At 40.0% G+C, this 17,251-nt stretch overlaps 1 protein-coding gene across 13 annotated transcripts in view; it reads right to left on the bottom strand.

Annotated features, from left to right (window-relative positions):
* The window catches only part of CADPS2 (calcium dependent secretion activator 2), a 371,478-nt gene that overhangs the window by 70,914 nt on the left and 283,313 nt on the right, over positions 1 to 17,251 (bottom strand). For 9 of the 13 annotated variants that reach the window (XR_012087419.2, XR_012087420.2, XR_012087421.2 and 6 more), the window contains 2 exons: positions 3,331 to 3,472; positions 3,073 to 3,192 (listed from right to left, as the gene is read on the bottom strand). Coding sequence is in view for 10 of the 13 variants with exons in the window: in XM_020803108.3 (XP_020658767.3) it covers positions 3,073 to 3,192; positions 3,331 to 3,472 (262 nt within the window). In the remaining 3 variants the exon portion in view is untranslated. The remainder of the gene's footprint in view (positions 1 to 3,072; positions 3,193 to 3,330; positions 3,473 to 17,251) is intronic. The other 4 variants (XM_073000551.2, XM_020803115.3, XM_073000552.2 and 1 more) reach the window with 1 other exon arrangement.

Genomic DNA, 17,251 nt, shown 5'->3' with positions numbered 1-17,251 from the left:
GGAAGGGCTACTGGTCGATCCCGGAGCTTGTGCAGATGGAACTTGCCCATCGTCCCTTTCAGACACTGATTCCACCACCTCTCTCAATGATTCCTCCATGATTGGTGGTAGTAACAGCTCCCTCGGAGGCTTGAGTTGAACTGATTTAACCTTTTAAGACTTTTAATAATCAGCTTTTCTTTCTTTTTCTTAGTTGCTTCCTGACCTCGGGTAGCTTTTGACGTTGACTTAGGCTTAGAGGATGCCAGATTTCTTAGACCCTTCCTTAGAGTGAGGAGAAGGGGTCATCTGGCTGGGAGCTAACAAAGATGGGGGTTGTTGCTCTACTGATCCTTCTGGCGACTGGACAGCCGACGCGGCCGAAGTTGCAGGGTTCATTGCAACTTCCTAGAGGTGAGATCTAAGTCTCTGGAGTCTTTGCTTAAGTGTGGGCTTAGTAAGTTTCCTACAGGCTGAACACGACTGGGTCTGCTGTAGCTCACCCAGACAAAAAGACACTTGTGGTCGCCTGAGTACGGCACTTTACTGTTGCAGTCAACGCATCTTTTAACGGAGCCGAAGAGGCCATAAATGGCGGGAAAGGAGAGGGAAAAAATGGTTGAAGAGTCTGGGGGGGGCAGATAGTCAAAAGCTCGGAGAGCAGAAATGAAAGAACTCAGAGGGGATTGCTGATTAGATGATTAGAAAAGAAGAAGTAATCAATCAAGCTGGTAATCAAAAAGGGAAATAGTAATAACCACTCAAAATAACTCAGTAGCCATTCTAATTCTCAGGAGAACTGAATAGCTTGGTGGAAAAAAGGAACTGAGGGGAATCTGGGATGGGAGGAGCAGGTGCCTCATGGGGGATCATCCCATAAAATTGTTACTTGCAGCTCTAGAATCTTCCGAGAACATCAGCGCAGGTGCAGACAAGACCCATTTGTGCGCATTCACAGAGGCCACGAAGAAGAATAAGCCCGAATGCGTTTTTGGAGGAAAAATTTATATAAGACCCTGTCTTATTTTTGGGGAAACACAGTATTATATGTAATAGAAGTTTTGTATGTTTTTATGTCTGTTTATAGAGAAGTAGTCCAAAACACTTCATTTCCTGAGACAATGGACAAAGCAACCAGGCTCTTTCATTCTAGGCAGAGAAGCTGAATGAACTAGTAGTTAATTGTGGCTTTAATTTTACTATTTTGAGCTACCTTGACATTCAACAAAACGTTAAATTGTCTTGCACATTGTACTGTGTTATGCATTCTTGACTCTATTGTGTGGCATGGAACCATGGATGTTCATATAGGCATTTGTTAAATGTGGACGTACCACATGATTTAAAAGGAAACATTTACAATGTAGATTTATTCCAGAACATTAACAATTTCCTGAATTGAGAATGTAACCAATGAAGCAGTATTAAGATCAAGAAACCATTACACTCATACAGTGCACAAAGCTAGAGTATTTCAGTTATATACCAAGAAATAAAAAGTACAGATTGTTATAGCTGATTATTGACGCTAAATAAATGAGTAAAGGACTGCAAGTAGGAAAAAAACTTATTGGCTAAAAACCTATGGATCCTGGTTTGGATGCAGTATAGTGTCATTGCTTAGAGCTGTTATGTCCAAAGTCAGTATAGCCATGACAATGTCCATTCGCTGGTAGGCTAGGAAGTGGCAGCCGCCGCCATCTTGACTGCCATTTTTGGCAGAAAGGTAGAGTATAAATGGAATAAATGAGTAAGTAAATTCCCACATGGAAGGTTCTTGATTCACATTAGCTCACCCACACATACTATTTATTCTTTTTTAAAAAGCTATTTGTTGCTAACCTTATGAATAATGTTTTGCCATGTTTGATTTTTAGTATTAAAAGCACAACTGGGACCTGCAACAAATGGTGCAGTATAGACTGATCCTGTTTGTAATGCTCTAGCCAGCAATGGCTTCTTCCAGGACACCCTGTTCTGTTCTAAACATATTCCTTTTAAAAAAACTTCTGGAACCCCGGTGTTTCCTCAAGTTTGCTGCTACTTCCCGTTCTTGTGTTCTTGGATTACATAAACACTCCTTTGTGAACATCAAAGATAGAAGAAATGACAGAACAGAACTTGCAGAGAGTACTAGAACCAGAAACTAATTCATTATTGATCATTTTAAAGTGATTTTTGAAAAACTGAGTATGATTTTTAATTGTCATGGTCTCTCTACCCCAGTAGTATTTGTTTCATTTAGTCTCCCACCCTGTGGTTTGCATTTTAACCTTTATTGCTAATTGCAAATAAAGTCAGTCTAGGCATCTATTTCTGAAATTATACAATGCTTGTATATTTGCTCCAAACATTGATCCAGTGCTAAATTTGAAGGAGATGTCATAACGATTCAACTACTTTTTCTTTTAATGTGCTTAAGAATATTTCTCTGTTGAGTGCTTGCAATATAAATCCTTTAAATCTTCTTTTTATTTTCTTTTGTTGTGATTTATAATGCATAATTGTGATGTTTTTCATTTAAGGTACAAAAACCTGCTGTGTGTCATTTCAAACAAACAAACAAAAAACTGAGAAGGAGGCTCAGACTGTCACAGTCTTATTAAGTGGGAACTGAATTCTTTTAAGGTCGGAAGTGTCCTATTAAAAATCTCATAAAATAACACAAACAATTGCTATTGGTGCTATTTTCAATTTTTTTGGCACATGCAATGGATTAGTAATAGCATGCCAAAATACGAAGAGCTATTGCCATTAAAAAAATAATACTCCAGTACAATAATTTAAAGTGTTTCCACACTGCCTATTAACTAAATAGGCGCAATTATGTAATTAAGGGTGATGACTGCTAAGTGTACCACAACAAACCTCTGCCTAGTTAATTTTAAGCAACATCCTACTGAGATTTTATACACCAAAAAGCACAACCCAATGACGTTTCATGCTTGGCTTTCTACCAAAAAGCTATAATTTCCAACCAAATGATCACAAACACCATGCAGTCCAAATACAGCTATACATGACATCAGCAAGGCCGTGCAGAGCTGAGACGCACACACACTCAACGTTTAGACATTAGTCAAGAATACACACGTGGAGTCATATAAAGAAGCCATCCAGGTCGGTGTAGCAAAACTAGGTATCTGGGGAAGATTAAGAGGCAAACTTGGAACTTTTGGAAGAGCTACATTGGGAAGACTGTTGGTGATGGTCCTGTGAAGAAATAAACAATGCAGGAGTACAATAAAAATAAAAATAAAATTTAAAAGGAAAACTGAAGAGTACCACAGACCAAATTGAGATTCAAAATAGGACAGGCATTGCTGGCTTAAGTGTCCCAGAAACACTTACTTGACAGGCTGCCATGACTCTTGTTCAAGACCTCGGTGAAGAGACTGGGCAATGGATGATTCCATGAGATCAATGTAGCGGATGACCAAGGGAACAAAAACCTCTTGCAAGTGCTTGTGAAACTTTCCATTGCACAAAAGTGCTTGAAAAACAGAGAACAAAGAGTTTACAGTTACTTTCCCTAGCTATTTATTACTGCAAGCTTAAAATGAAAGAAGCTGATACTGTTTCTTGACAGCATTAGTTACTTACACCTTCATTATAAATATTTGTGCCGGGATACATTCATGTGCTTCTGCAGTGAGGTATGAGAATAAGCAATTTCATGTCGTGTTGGTGATCCTGGCCTAGCATAGTCATTAGTATGTTCTAGCAAGATAGTCATTTCAGCAACTTATGATTCCAACCAGAGGGCTTAGATGTTCAGAACAGATAGTCTTAAACACTGAGGGATAAATCTAATTCTTAGCCCTAGCTTGAGCAGAGCAAATGAATAAATGAAACTTGTTAAGACAATACTTATGTAAATTCTATTGATTCAACAGGCTGAAACTACAAGGGACTGACGACTGGATTTAGCCCTGAAATAATACTTCTTATATTTTCTAGATCTGAGGCGCGGCCCCGGAGTTTTAGTTAGGATTTGATCTATAAAGTAGTTAGCAGATAGAATTTTACTCTCTGGTACATTTAAAATGTTGATTCTCCTGGACATGACAGATCAGAAGGCCAAATACACACTGAAATTTATTGTAAACTTGAAGGATTTCTGTTAAAATGGATTTAAACATTTGCTAATTATCTAAATATTTCTTTAGAACTACAATCCTTAATGCATCACTGTTCAATCATAATGGAACTTCTGAGTATACATTAAAAGGATTGCACTGTACATGTGTTTTCTCATTTGGAAACCTAAGGTACAATTCTAAATTCATCAGCTTTTGCTTATAGCTACTGATTGTCATAGAATGGAGCAACCATAATGTGGGCATAGATCTACAGGTGTAGAATTTTTCTTTCTTTTGCTTTGCATTAGGTCCATGCAAAGAGATAGGCATAAAACAAAAACACACACATGCTAAATGCATTTATGTAATAAAACATCTGAATTAGGAGTGAGAAATTTGTCAGACTACTGTATTCTGGATGATTGGTCACATTGACTGTGGTCCAACAAAATCAGAAGGACTACAAATCTCCCACCTGTGATCTGAACAGAAGTCTAAAAATGCTTCCCTGCCCCATTTCCCATTAGGATCCCCAGATTTAAAAGACAAAGAAGAGATCCTTCAAACAAGCCTAGCTGCTATGACATAGGAAGAGAACTGGAGTACTCTGAGTTAATCAATACAAATCAAATTATTGAACAAATCTTAATAAGTGGGAACCAAAACAAGTCTTTAACTGGATCTTCTCACAGTCTGAAGTCCACATCTGCACTTCAGGCTCTCCATTTAATTTTTTAGCATTAGTAGCAAGCTCAGCAACTTTAATTCTGATCTATTAAAAAGAAGGAAGGTAAAAAACAAAAGAGTTCTTAGGACTTGCTTAACCTCACAAGAAACATGGATTATGTTGGGATTTAAGAATGAACAATGATGTATCTTTATATAACTGAGGATCAGGCTTGTGCTCTTCCTTTCACAATTATAGGGAAAAGACTGCAGGCTATCAGACCCATTTTAAAATTCTGGTTAATCTTAAGTATGGTTTATTTTCAGGTTTGTTAGATCTGAATACAATCACTGTCAATATAATTGCTGAGTTATCCTTTCTTGTGATTTATATATACCTCTGTTTCTTGAGAATTAATATGGATATGTTCATTATTCAGTAACATCTGTGAAAACAATTTTTAGTTTTAGGCATCCTTCAGTCTCGAGAGACTATGGTAACGGGCTCTGTATGGAGGACTTGGAACAGCGTCTAGTGTGGCTGAGAAGGCCAATTTGAGAGAATCCCTTCCAGACTGAAGACAAATACAATCTGTCTCCTGTCCAGCTCCCTGATTTTGCTGGGTTCAGGACTGCCTCTTCGCCTCGACCTGCTGGACAAGTGTCTCTTCAAAATGAAGCACTGCTTGCCTCCAGGCTGAATGCTCAGATGTCAAGTTTTCCCATCTGTTGAGGTCCATTCATAAAGCCTGCAGATCCCACTTGCAGATATCCTTGTATCGCAGCTGTGGTCTCCCTCTGGGGCGATTTCCCTGCACTAATTCTCCATACAGGAGATCTTTTGGAATCCGACCATCAGCCATTCTCACAACATGCCCACGCCAACGTAGACATCGCTGTTTCAGTAATGTATGCATGCTAAAAATTCCAGACCTAGGACTACTCTATTTGGAACTTTGTCCTGCCAAGTGATACCAAAAATGCGTCAGAGACAACACATATGGAACATGTTCAGCTTCCTCTCCTGCCATGCAAAAACGGTCCAGGACTCACTGCAGTAAAGGAGTATACTCAGGACACAGGCTCTATAGACCTGGATCTTGGTATATGCCGTCAGCTTTTTGTTAAGCCATACTCGCTTTGTGAGTCTAGAGAACATGGTAACTGCTTTGCCAATGCGTTTATCTAGCTCGAAATCTAGAGAGTGTGTGTCAGAGATCGTTGAGCCAAGGTACACAAAGTCATGAACAACCTCCAATTCTTGTGTAGAGATGGTAATAGAGGGAGGCCTTTGCCGATGATTTGTGTTTTCTTCAGGCTGATTGTCAATCCAAAGTCTTGGCAGGCCTTGCTAAAACGATTCATGAGTTGTTGGATGTCTTAAGCAGAATGGGCAACAGCTGCATCATCAGCGAAGAGGTAGTCCCGCATGCATTTCAGCTGGACTTTGGTCTTCGCTCTCAATCTAGAGAGATTAAAGAGCTTTCCATCTGATCTAGTCCAGAGATAGACACCTTCTGTTGCAGTTCTAAAGGGATGCTTCAGAATGACAGCAAAAAAGATCCCAAACAGGGTTGGCGTGAGGACACATCCCTGTTTCACTCCACTTTGGATGTCAAAGGGATCGGATGTTGACCACAAAGCTAGACCACAAAACAATTTGGTCTAGTTATGAAGAAACAGCAGAAGATAGGCTGTTTAAATTTTGGTTTATTAATGCCACCTAAAAAGAACAGTCTCCCAAAGCCTGTGCAATTAATTCGTGCATCTACTGTCTGGACACTGGTGACAGAATTAGTTATAGATAAGTAACTACTCTTTTCTATTCCTCTTCTGGGTATCTGTAGGACAGATGAAAAGATTTCCGGGCCCCCAAAGTCCTTGAATCTCCTTCCCAGAGCTTCAACATCTGATGTGATTTCTTTGTACTTCCTTTTGTCTGTGTCATCTGGTCCCATGTGGATGAGAAGAAAGGGACCCCTGGAGAAGCTACTCTATTAGCTCTGGGTTACCTGGAGTGTTTTTTGGCTGTTGTCTCTGACATTGTTGAAGTTCAACAGGAACCACACTTGCAGGGACTTCACCTTTAGCTCTGAATGAGTAATGGTGACTGTAATCAAAGCCATGTAGCCCTGTAGCTGCTGAGCTGTATGTGCGGTGAGTATGTCATTTGCATGATTTTTTTAAAACAAGCATCCTTTTCCTGTATTCTGTATAAATGTTCAACCCTTCCTGATGTTGGGGAGGGGGTTGATAGTTTCTTTGATTATTCTTTCACCAGGTCCAATAATGATGGCAACACAGCCACATGAATTGAGGTGGAAGCGTTTTTCTGTATCTTATCGTAAACCAGATCAGTCCTTAGAGATGGAGGTCTCTGGACTTCTATTTGCAAGGACTTTTCCATTCTGAGCATTATGTCCAAGAAGGACCCAATGTCCTTTGATAGTGATGGAGGATTATTATCATTAGTGTCTAATGTTTCTAGAAGTGATGCTGATTCTTGAGAAGAGACATTTTCATCTTTGTGCCTGTGGAATGTTGTTGTACCTCAGTGGTCTGTTCTTCTTCTTTTGTAAGTCTAGACTTCGGCTTTGGATGGACACCTGCTTCCAGATCACAGGATGCAGGAGAGGTAAGTCAGTCTAATTTTAACTGTTCTCTCCTGTTTTTTCCTTCTTCTTTGTCTGGTGCATTCCTTGAACTGGTTCTGTAGACTGAGGTAGATGTCGAGCGAGGGCATTTCTGAATCAAGTGTTGATTGGCTGTGGTGACTCTGGAATGGTCAACCTTTGTTTTTCGGGCTGGGTGTGGTGGGGCTCCAGCATTGGAAGGCCTGGCCATGGTGTGGGGCCAAATGTCCTATTCTTTGTGTCCTTTCAAAGTCAGCAAAGGTGACATGAAAGGCCACTCAGAACCTGCATAGAGCTGAAGTTGGGTTCTGTAGAAGGGGGAGATAAAAGTTATTCTCCATTGGCATCATCCTGTATATGATGGGAGATGGTCTGTCCATTTGGAGGTTTCTTGAGGCTGATGATCAGACAGCCTTGTATTCTAAAGATGATGACTGAGATCAGATATTGGTAGTCTTGTGGTGTTTATGTTTTTCAGCATGCTTCTCAGTGGGTTGAGATGTGAACTCCCTCCCAGATGGTTCCAAGCTGGTGAATGTGTTCAAGGTGGAGAGGCACTAGAAGAAAGTGATGGTTTTAACCTACAATTCTCTAAACAGTTTGGGCTAAAGCTATCTAAATGATTGTGTAAGATTGGAAGTAATGGCCTTCCTCTCAGTCCCACCACCTTCACATGTCCATTGGATGGGGACATGGGAGAGAGCCTTCTCTGTTCTGAGTCTCTGGAACACCCTCCCATGGGATGTTAGACTGGCCTAATCTTTTCTGTCCTTCTGCAAGCAGGTGAAGCTTACTACATTTGAATCTGTCAGTAGATCTTTTACTGGTTTACTTTGTAATTCATGCAAAAAGGGGGGAGCCTTTGCCTTTCTGTGTTCTGGCTAATATGGGTTACTATTTTCCCCCTCAGTGGTATCTGTTGTTCTGTTAACTCATAGTTTCTGGGTTGTTCCATAAGTTGTTCTTTACTGATCCATTTTCTTCCATTATTGTGTCTACCTCAACCCTCCATTTGCCTTCAATACTATGGTCATTGTTCTGTGTTTATTTTTCTTTTCCCACCTTTTCTAGTTCTTGCTGTTCTGGTTCTGAAAACATTTTACTGCAGATGATAAACCTTCTCTGGTCCATTAATTGTTGTTCAGTTTATGTCACTATTCGGGTGTTTCCTTTCCCAAATTTCCATCATTCTTTTTCTTAAAACCATGGGCTGTCGGGTTTGCTTCACAATAGCATTTCATAATTTCTTGATTTTCAGTAGGAGTCCAAGTTCTGCATTTACATTGTTCCAGTGCTGATTTGCAACAGCCTGTCCTGGTTCCTCAACAGGGTCTGCTGAGCCCTGTAGCCCATCTGTCATCAGATGTTCAGGGGCTATAGCATCTGACATGGTCCTTGTCAGACATGGTCCTTGTTGACCCAGGCAACGACTGATCCAGTATGGATTTCTGTTCATTTCCTTTCATCAAAATTAATAGTTGGTGGACACAGTTGGTCTGGCTTCTCAGCCGAGATCTGTCTGGCTTGGGAGACCTTTCAGGTACCAACACTACCACTAGCATAGATCTCAACCTCAATGAAGCACGGAAGCCCCTCCGCCTCAGTAAGGCCTGGGTCCATGGAGGGATTAACAACCACAAAGATAATAATAATTTTAGTTAGTAACAATAATTGCATGCTATCAAGTTGACTCTGAATATTTGGAAACCCTTCTCAGTGTTTTCTGAGTCCAAACTATTCAGGAGTACTTATTATAGTCTTCTTTGGGGGTTGCTCTAAGAGTGTGTAAGTTGCTCAAGGCCAATCAAGTTGAATCTTCTGCAGGGAAGTATAGTGGGAACTGGGCTCCCAACTTCTGCCTCCACAGTCAAGTGTTCCAACTCAACATGCTCTCCACCCAGCTAAATTATAATTATATACCATCAAGTCAGCCCCAAGTTATGGCAGCCATTTTCAGTGGTCTTGTAGAAACAGAGTACTTATGTATGGCTTCATGCCCTTCTACTGGGAGCACCTGGCTCTTCTCCTAGGAAACATAGTGGGGAATTGAACTCCAGAGCTCTGGTTCTGCAGTCAGGTACCCAACTCATTTGAGCTATCCAGTCAAGCTATATTTAGTGACAGAATCTTTCACTTATGCTGTTGTTGCTAAGCCGTTGTTAGCTTTAAATTTTTGAAGCACATAATGCACATCAACTCATTCTTTCTTACAACCACACCTTAAGTTAGACAAGAGAAGAGCCATCAGCGACCCTCCAGATGCAACTCTTATAACTGGTGACTGGTTATGCTGGCTAGATCTCAAGATTTCCATCTTCACAGATCTCTCACAGATGTACACAGACTTGCTATCTTACAGATGTGCTAAGATTTAACACCAAGCAGACAGATGTGCACTGGAGTGTGAGGTTTGCAATCACTCTTACATGGTATGGTGGCATGACTACTTACAAGGCAATGCTTTACCCAAATCGCTGCTTTGCTCATTAGATGTTTACATTTAAGATAAGAATTGTCCTATAGTTAAACTTGACATTTTCTGCGTACAAAGTTTTGGACCTAAAGGCCACAGGTAGCATTGTGTGGAACACTGGAGGTTACCTATGTCTCTATGCAAAAACAAATGTATACATCCTCCCTGCTATCTCTGCATCTTTCCCCTAAGTAGAAAGGGATAGGGGACACTGTACACTGTTTCTCTCTGGCCACTGAAATATAGAGGGCTATCTGAGAATGGCAGAGGTTTTATCCCAGAGCTTGAAACTAGTTATAGGCAATATATTCAGGTCTGACTGCTCATTTTTGGGGTACTAAGGAAGGTGAATATATAATATACAAGCATCTGCCACTAAAGTCAGTACATTTTTGAAGCATTCCATCTTCTCTTAATGTATTTTAAAATACCCTAATCCTTCATAGCAAGCAAAACAAAATTACTGCACTGGCAAAATTTCATAGATACCATGACCCCTAAATATTAATGTAAATGTACACAGATTTAGCAACTGTTCTAGGAATTAATGGTTCATTAGCAAACAAATGATTTCACAGAACAGCCAAAACCATTTTCTGAAGCTAATATTTGTGGATTAGGGAAGAATGGATCCAATTCACAGGGACAAAGTCAATAAAAAGCAAAGAATAATGTTCTATGAAGAATGGATCCAATTCAAGGTTTCTTTGAAAAAGAGGACAACTTCCATCAACAAATTATAATATAACGTAAATTAGAACAGCATCTCTACTGAATCTAAATAATTACCTAAGCAAAATGCAACACAGAGAGACTATAATAATCCACCAGTTTTTGTCTGTGTTTTGCATACCTTTCATCTGTTTCAGAGATGCTTATATGATTTTAGTAGAATACATCAGAAGATAGTTAATTTTAACTGAACCTCATGCCACAATCCTTTGAATTTCTCAGAAGGAAAATATTTACTTGCAAAAGGAGGTCAGGAGCTGGGTGGCAGCAGGACTTCCCCTGCACCACTGCCCTGGCAGCTGCAGGATCAGGGCCAGCTTGGTCCCAGGAAGAGCACATCATTTGCGGGCTCAAGCCCTGCTGGGGAGCAGCTGCCTGGGCTCTCATGAGGTCCACCTGGAAGTCCTGAGGGAAGGCCTACTTAAGGAAGGACTCTCCCTCCCAGAAGCTGCCTGAGCAACATAGGTCTTTGGTTGTCCTGCTCACTCCAGTATTCCTGATCCTGCTCCCTACTTGGGCTCAGTGCTCCCACTCCTGTGGCCTGGTTCCAGTCCCGGCACTCCAGTTTCTGCTCCTATCCTGGCTAGTTGATCTGTGTGTGAGTTTGGGCTTGGTCCTCTGTGCTGTTGGCTGGATCCTGGTGCCCTTGCCCCCACTGTTGAAGACAATCATGCATACCCTGGACCCTGACAAAGGGTTAGTAACAAATATCACATTATATTGTTATCTCAGAAAAGAGACTTAAGATAATGATAAATAATACAGTAATTGCTATAAGGCCAGCTGTTACAAGGCTGTATTTCAAAGTATAGCAGAGAATATAAGTCTTCCCTCCACATGCTTTGTGGGATGGATCCAGACTTAACATGCAATCCTATGCATACCTCCCTGGGAGTGAATCCCTTTTGATTTAGTGGTGCTTACTTCTGAGTAGGCAGATACCAGTCTGCACTGTTCATCACACTTAGAACAGATACACTAAAATCAATGAAGCAAGTTAATGACTGTGGCCTCTAATACTAAGCTCCAATAGGATGGGTTCACTGTGTCCTAGCTACTGATACTTATGGATGGAAAAAACTAGGTTCAAAGATCTGCATTCCATGCTTACGAATCAGAACAGGTGCTTCCGTGTGTAGACTGACTTACAAATGCATATGGACACACAGTGTCTGGCTCACAACCATCCAGAATGCTGAAGAATACTCTCTAGCATCTCTTGATGGATGGGAAGCTCACCTTATTAACCGAGGAGAGTATAATGCAATGGTCAATGCAGACAGAGGGGAAAGAACTGCAAAGTTTTTAAATAGGTGCTGTCTCATCATCAGATGAAAAAAGAACTTGGGAAAATTAAGGGAGACAGGGGAGTATGCACAATGGAGAGGGGCAGGGCTTTTCCAAAATCTCAAAAGTGAAGCCCCAGAAAGCTTCTGAAATATAAACCTTAGCCTTGGAATTTTAAAGCTGTTAGAAACAATCTCTTTCTTAAGCTCCAGATACTATCCGTTTCTGTTCTTGCATCCTGACTCTTGTGACTGTCCTGCTATATACAACCTCAAACTGTCTATTTCCTGAAATCTCCTGCTTATTTGTTTTTTTACAACTTGATTGGTTAGATTTTGGACTGTTTTTGGTTTTGCCTTTTACTCACTTTACTTGTGTTAATCTTTGGAAGAATGGGTCAGCCAGAATTCTCTTGAGGAAACACAGCATGAAGGGCACCTGTACAAGCCATTTCCCTCCATGGTGGCCTTCATGCAAACCGTTATACACAGCTGTAAAATCTGAATGACCAATTGCATGAAGAACAGTCCAGCAGAGAGAGGATGGCTTGCCCTTTCATGTATGTTCCTCCCCCTCCAAAGGATTATGGCCTTTGTTTCTAGATCCTGGCTTTTTTCTTGATACCCCTTGCCTGTACTGCAGGACCTTGAGACTGGGACCTCACCCACCAAGGAACAAAACATATGCTTTCCCGATGTTTTGGACCACAACTTCCATTAACTGCAGATAAAAATATTCATTAGGTCCAGGTGCTCTGAACCTGACCCACTTTTTCACTCCTCTTTAAGTGATTTCAAAGCACTGGGACAACATCAAATTGGTGAAGCCTACACTAACTACTTAAAACGAAATTCAGCATTAGTCCTATACAGAACAAACCCACTGCATAGGATTTATGTTGCTGTGGCTAAGAAATCTTGTTCATCTCAGACAGACTTGTATACCCTAATAGGATGAAATTTGGATTCAGCCCTTCATTTCACTTCCACTCAAACATACTGGGTCAACTACATGTGGGTATTTCTACATAGCAAGACATTTCTATATGATCATATAAGGCTGGCAAAGGAACTAATTGTCAAAGTTGACTTTTGGAAATGAAAAAAATATTTCCCCCCCCCCGATGACATTAAATATTTTCCTATATATTTGTTGTCTTTACATGAGTCTTAGTTTGCTAAAAGTATAAACTTATAAAGTTTTAAATTGCATGGCTAGTAAGCACACATAGAGTTAATATGCTAGTGTCTGATAATAAGGTTTGTACATCTACTAGTACAGCAGGACACCATGCCAGGCTGGGTGACATGCTAAGTGAGACATGGTTATTTTGATTAACATCAAGTATTGCAGAATATTGGTTTGGAAGCTGCTGCTGCACAAGCAGTATCAACAATAGTATGGTGCTGAACACAGAACCTAGTATTGCAAGTAGATAAACTTCAGTGTGCTGATAAAAGAAAACTTTATTAATGCAGCCCATTTCAGACATAAAGAGAGAAGAACTTGACCTGTGACCCAAAATTTTTATGCTGACATGGATGAGAGACTTTCTTTATAGAATGTTTAATGTGTATCAATTTCTTTTTTTCTGACATAATGGCTGAGCATTAACAAGGTTAATAAGTTAAGAAATTTCAAATTCTACATTATTCATAATGTGTGGCTATTTCCCCACACATACTGGTACTAAAACTAGTGGTCAAGTAGACCAGATAGGCGGGGTACAAATAAATAAATAAATAAATAAATAAATAAATAAAATAAATAAATAAATAAATAAATAAATAAATAAAATGTATTCCTTTTATTGGAGCAAATTAAGTTTGCTTTCATTCATCTATACCAGTGGTTCCTGGCTGTGCTGGCCGGGTTTTCTGGAAGCTGTACTCCAAGAACACCTGGGTTACCGAAGGTTGGGAACCACTGCTCTATACAAAAGAGAATTCTACTGTCAAAAAGGCAAAAATGGACAATTGGGTGAATTACAGCAGTTGGGCTTTGACACAACGAGCTTGAATTCTGCAGCCTAGAAAAAAACCTGAGCAGCAGGTAAGGGCTGCTGAAACTGTATATCTAAAAAACTCACTTTACTGATTTAGAGTTCCCTGGAAGCTCTTGGAACAGAACAACATGCAGGTGTCAAGTCTTCACGTTTCAAATGCTGAAGATTAACCATGTAAGATACAGTGACCTAGTAGTACATTTTAAAAGAAATCTGAAAAATTATCCCTGATATTGGCCTCAATGAGAGACCAACCCACAGTGGGATTTTCACTTCTTCATTTCCTAATGAGCTTTTTGATAATGAGACGTGACTTTAACAGGCACTCTGGGCTCTATTATGGTTAATTTGACTCTACTTCACCCTCCTTGTTAATTATTACCAACACTAGCCTTTTTACTCTCAAGAGAACACAGTTGAGATATTTCTTTAAAAAAGATTTGCACAAGTTTCATTTTAAAAGAGGCAAAAGTCTTCAGCAATGGATTTTTGTTTATAACAGTTAAGCCACTGCACTGATTAGTCCCCATGGAATCAAGTGATATATTGATACCATAAGCATTGGGAGTACTTTTATGGTTCTAATGTGTGGATGTTAGACCAAATCTTGGAGAAAGTTTTATTTGGGAAGTGGTCCCTTACAAAATATCTTTGCCATGTGCTTGTATTTCTACAGCCAAAGTGAGCACCTATGAGCGCCTCCAGAGAGATGGTTTCTACTGATACCATTCCAAAGGTATTGGGCTACTCATGTCTTTTCCTCCTTAACAGACTTTTTGTGATCTGAAAAAAGTAATGGGAAAAATGTGAAAGGATCACAGATAGCTTCTCTTGCTATTTACTGCAGTTGTTGAAAAATGCCCCATCAATGTCAGCAGCTGCTTCTCTGAGGTCACGCAAAAAATAAACCCACAAATGTATTCAAAGCAGGTCCAGGTGGGTGAAAACTGCCCCCCAATGTCAACTTTGGGGAAGGACTTGGAGCAAAGAAGAGAAGAGAATTTCAAGCTTTTTCACCCCTACAATGCTTGACAGCAACAGATCTCCTCTCATGAGCCAGTCTTTTAAAAAATTTTTTATTAAAAAAGCACCAGGGCAGTTAGCCCTATAATTGTAGTGGCTTAGGGTTTGCCCTCAATAGCTCTTTATAATGTTGCTCATAATTACTTCATTATGAAAATACATTTTCGGCCATTTTAATAAAACGTCTTCCTCCCCTGAAATGGTTTCCACATAATTATTCAAAGTAATTACATATTTAATTGACTGAAAGGTAGACAGAGTGCAATTTCAAGTCTTCCAGTAATCTTCTATTAAGTAAGTAGGTGCGTTTAGTGTGTCTCTTTCATGGTCAGTATTACTTAGTGGTCTGTGGGGAATTTATGATCCTGACACCGTATATTCTATGTTCAGTCATATCCAGACCATGTTTTACAGGCTGGCAGTCTAAGTCATGAAGTTAAGGAGTGACTTTCATTCTCACAGGTGGCTGACAGTTTTTGAACACTATCACCCTTGCCATATGTGAAGGAAAATACATCACTGTGTTACAGAATACTGACACTCTCAGATATGACCTTTGGAGAATGAACTGAAGAGAAAAAGGCAGGGGTAATATAAAGAGGGGATGAAAAAGATGAGCAGAAGGCCTTGAACCTATGGTGAGGGTGGGGGAACTAAAATCTCTGCGTTCATATGCCCAAGTCAACATACATTTTTCTAGGTATTTCTTTAATACATAATACATTACATTAATAGTTATCTCTCCCTTTGGTTACAACATCCCACCATTCAACATTGCAGTTGATGTTCCAAAGATTCCAAAGTGGAAAAAAAGTGTAACAAGACCTTTGCCACTTTTGCCTGCGTGTGCAATTCCTGCTCTTTGCCCTTTGAATAGTAAGACTGGCTTAAGGAATTTTGTTGCTGGATAGGTGAAAATGGTGCCTCCTCTCCTGTTCATGTATAGAAACTGAATGACCTGGTAGTGAAATTTTATTTGAACACCAGTAACGGGATCGTGTGCACCATCACATATGAGGGAGAAAGCTATTTATAGCAGCCTCACTGCTGTGGTGTGCACAGCTGTGTCCTTCTACAGAGGGAAAAAGCTGAAGAGTCTAGGAAGAGTAGTTAGGTGCCTGCCCTTGTTATCCATGCCACCGTGCTCACTCCCTGAAATGATCTCTTCACTCTTATTAATGATTGTGCTACCTGGGTTGTATGAAATAATTGTAATTCCCATTCTATCAAGATAAAATAATGTAAACACGTAAAATAAATTTCTAAATGTATCAATCCCATCCCAAAGACTGAAGAGAAAGCATCCTTACCAGGTTCATAACAAGTAAGCCTCTTAAATGATATCCATATCTTAAGATCCTAGCTTGTTTTAAACTTGGTAACTAGAGCTATGGTTGACTGGAGACTTCCATGTTTAATTGCTTCACATCATCAAGGAGACAGCATACATAGGGGGAAAAAAGCCTGTACATCTTTTGTGTTATTAAGATGACAGATGGTAATCTGAACTCAGTCTCTCAACTGTGACATTTGGCATCAGGCATAACTGACCAAATCTGAATTTGAAAACATATTTGAAAAGAACTGTTGTGAAAACCCATACTGAAATACGTTTGAGAAGCAACAATGGTTCAAATGAATTACATGTCAGCAGGGTAGGTTTGCTAAGCTATGTTGCATCCCAGTTTAGCCACTTTACTTGCAATTTTTTTGGGGAAAAGCAGGATATAAATCAAATACAGAGGTGCCTCACCAGACGATGATAATCCGTTCCACTGAAATAGCTGTTTAGCGAAATCATTGTCTAGAGAAAAGCATTTCCCCATTGAAATGCATTGAAACCTGTTTAATGCGTTCCAATGGGGAAGAATCGTCATTGTCTAGGAAAGATCTTCCATAGCAAAGCCGCTTTGCGAACCACCGATCAGCTGTTTAAATCACTGTCTTGTGAAGCTTAGGTCCCGAAAACACCTGTTTGCGAGCGCGGAGGGAGCTGTCAAAATTGTCGTCTAGCGAAAATCAGTTTGAGAAGCAGGGAGCAAACATTGTCCAGCGAAATTCCCCCATAAGAATCACAGTTTTGCGAATCACTATAGCGATTGCAAAAAGCCAATGTCTAGCAAAAAAAAAAACCTGTCATGCAGGGTAACTGTCTAGCGAGGCACCACTGTAGACAGAAAGACAGAGCTGGGAAGTCAATCGTATTGTTAAATTTCTGCTCTGGAGTATAAGGATTATAAATGCTAGAAAATATCCTAATCCAGGTAATATGTATTTTGTAGCGCACAGAAAAAAAGTCAGGGCAAGATTATCTGCAGCAGAAGTTGGTACCTCTTGCCCTCTAGACGTTGTTAGCCTACAACTCATTCAA

The sequence above is a fragment of the Pogona vitticeps genome, chromosome 5 (assembly GCF_051106095.1).
Source record: "Pogona vitticeps strain Pit_001003342236 chromosome 5, PviZW2.1, whole genome shotgun sequence".
Classification (NCBI taxonomy): domain Eukaryota; kingdom Metazoa; phylum Chordata; class Lepidosauria; order Squamata; family Agamidae; genus Pogona; species Pogona vitticeps.
This window is presented reverse-complemented; position numbering and strand designations above follow the sequence as displayed.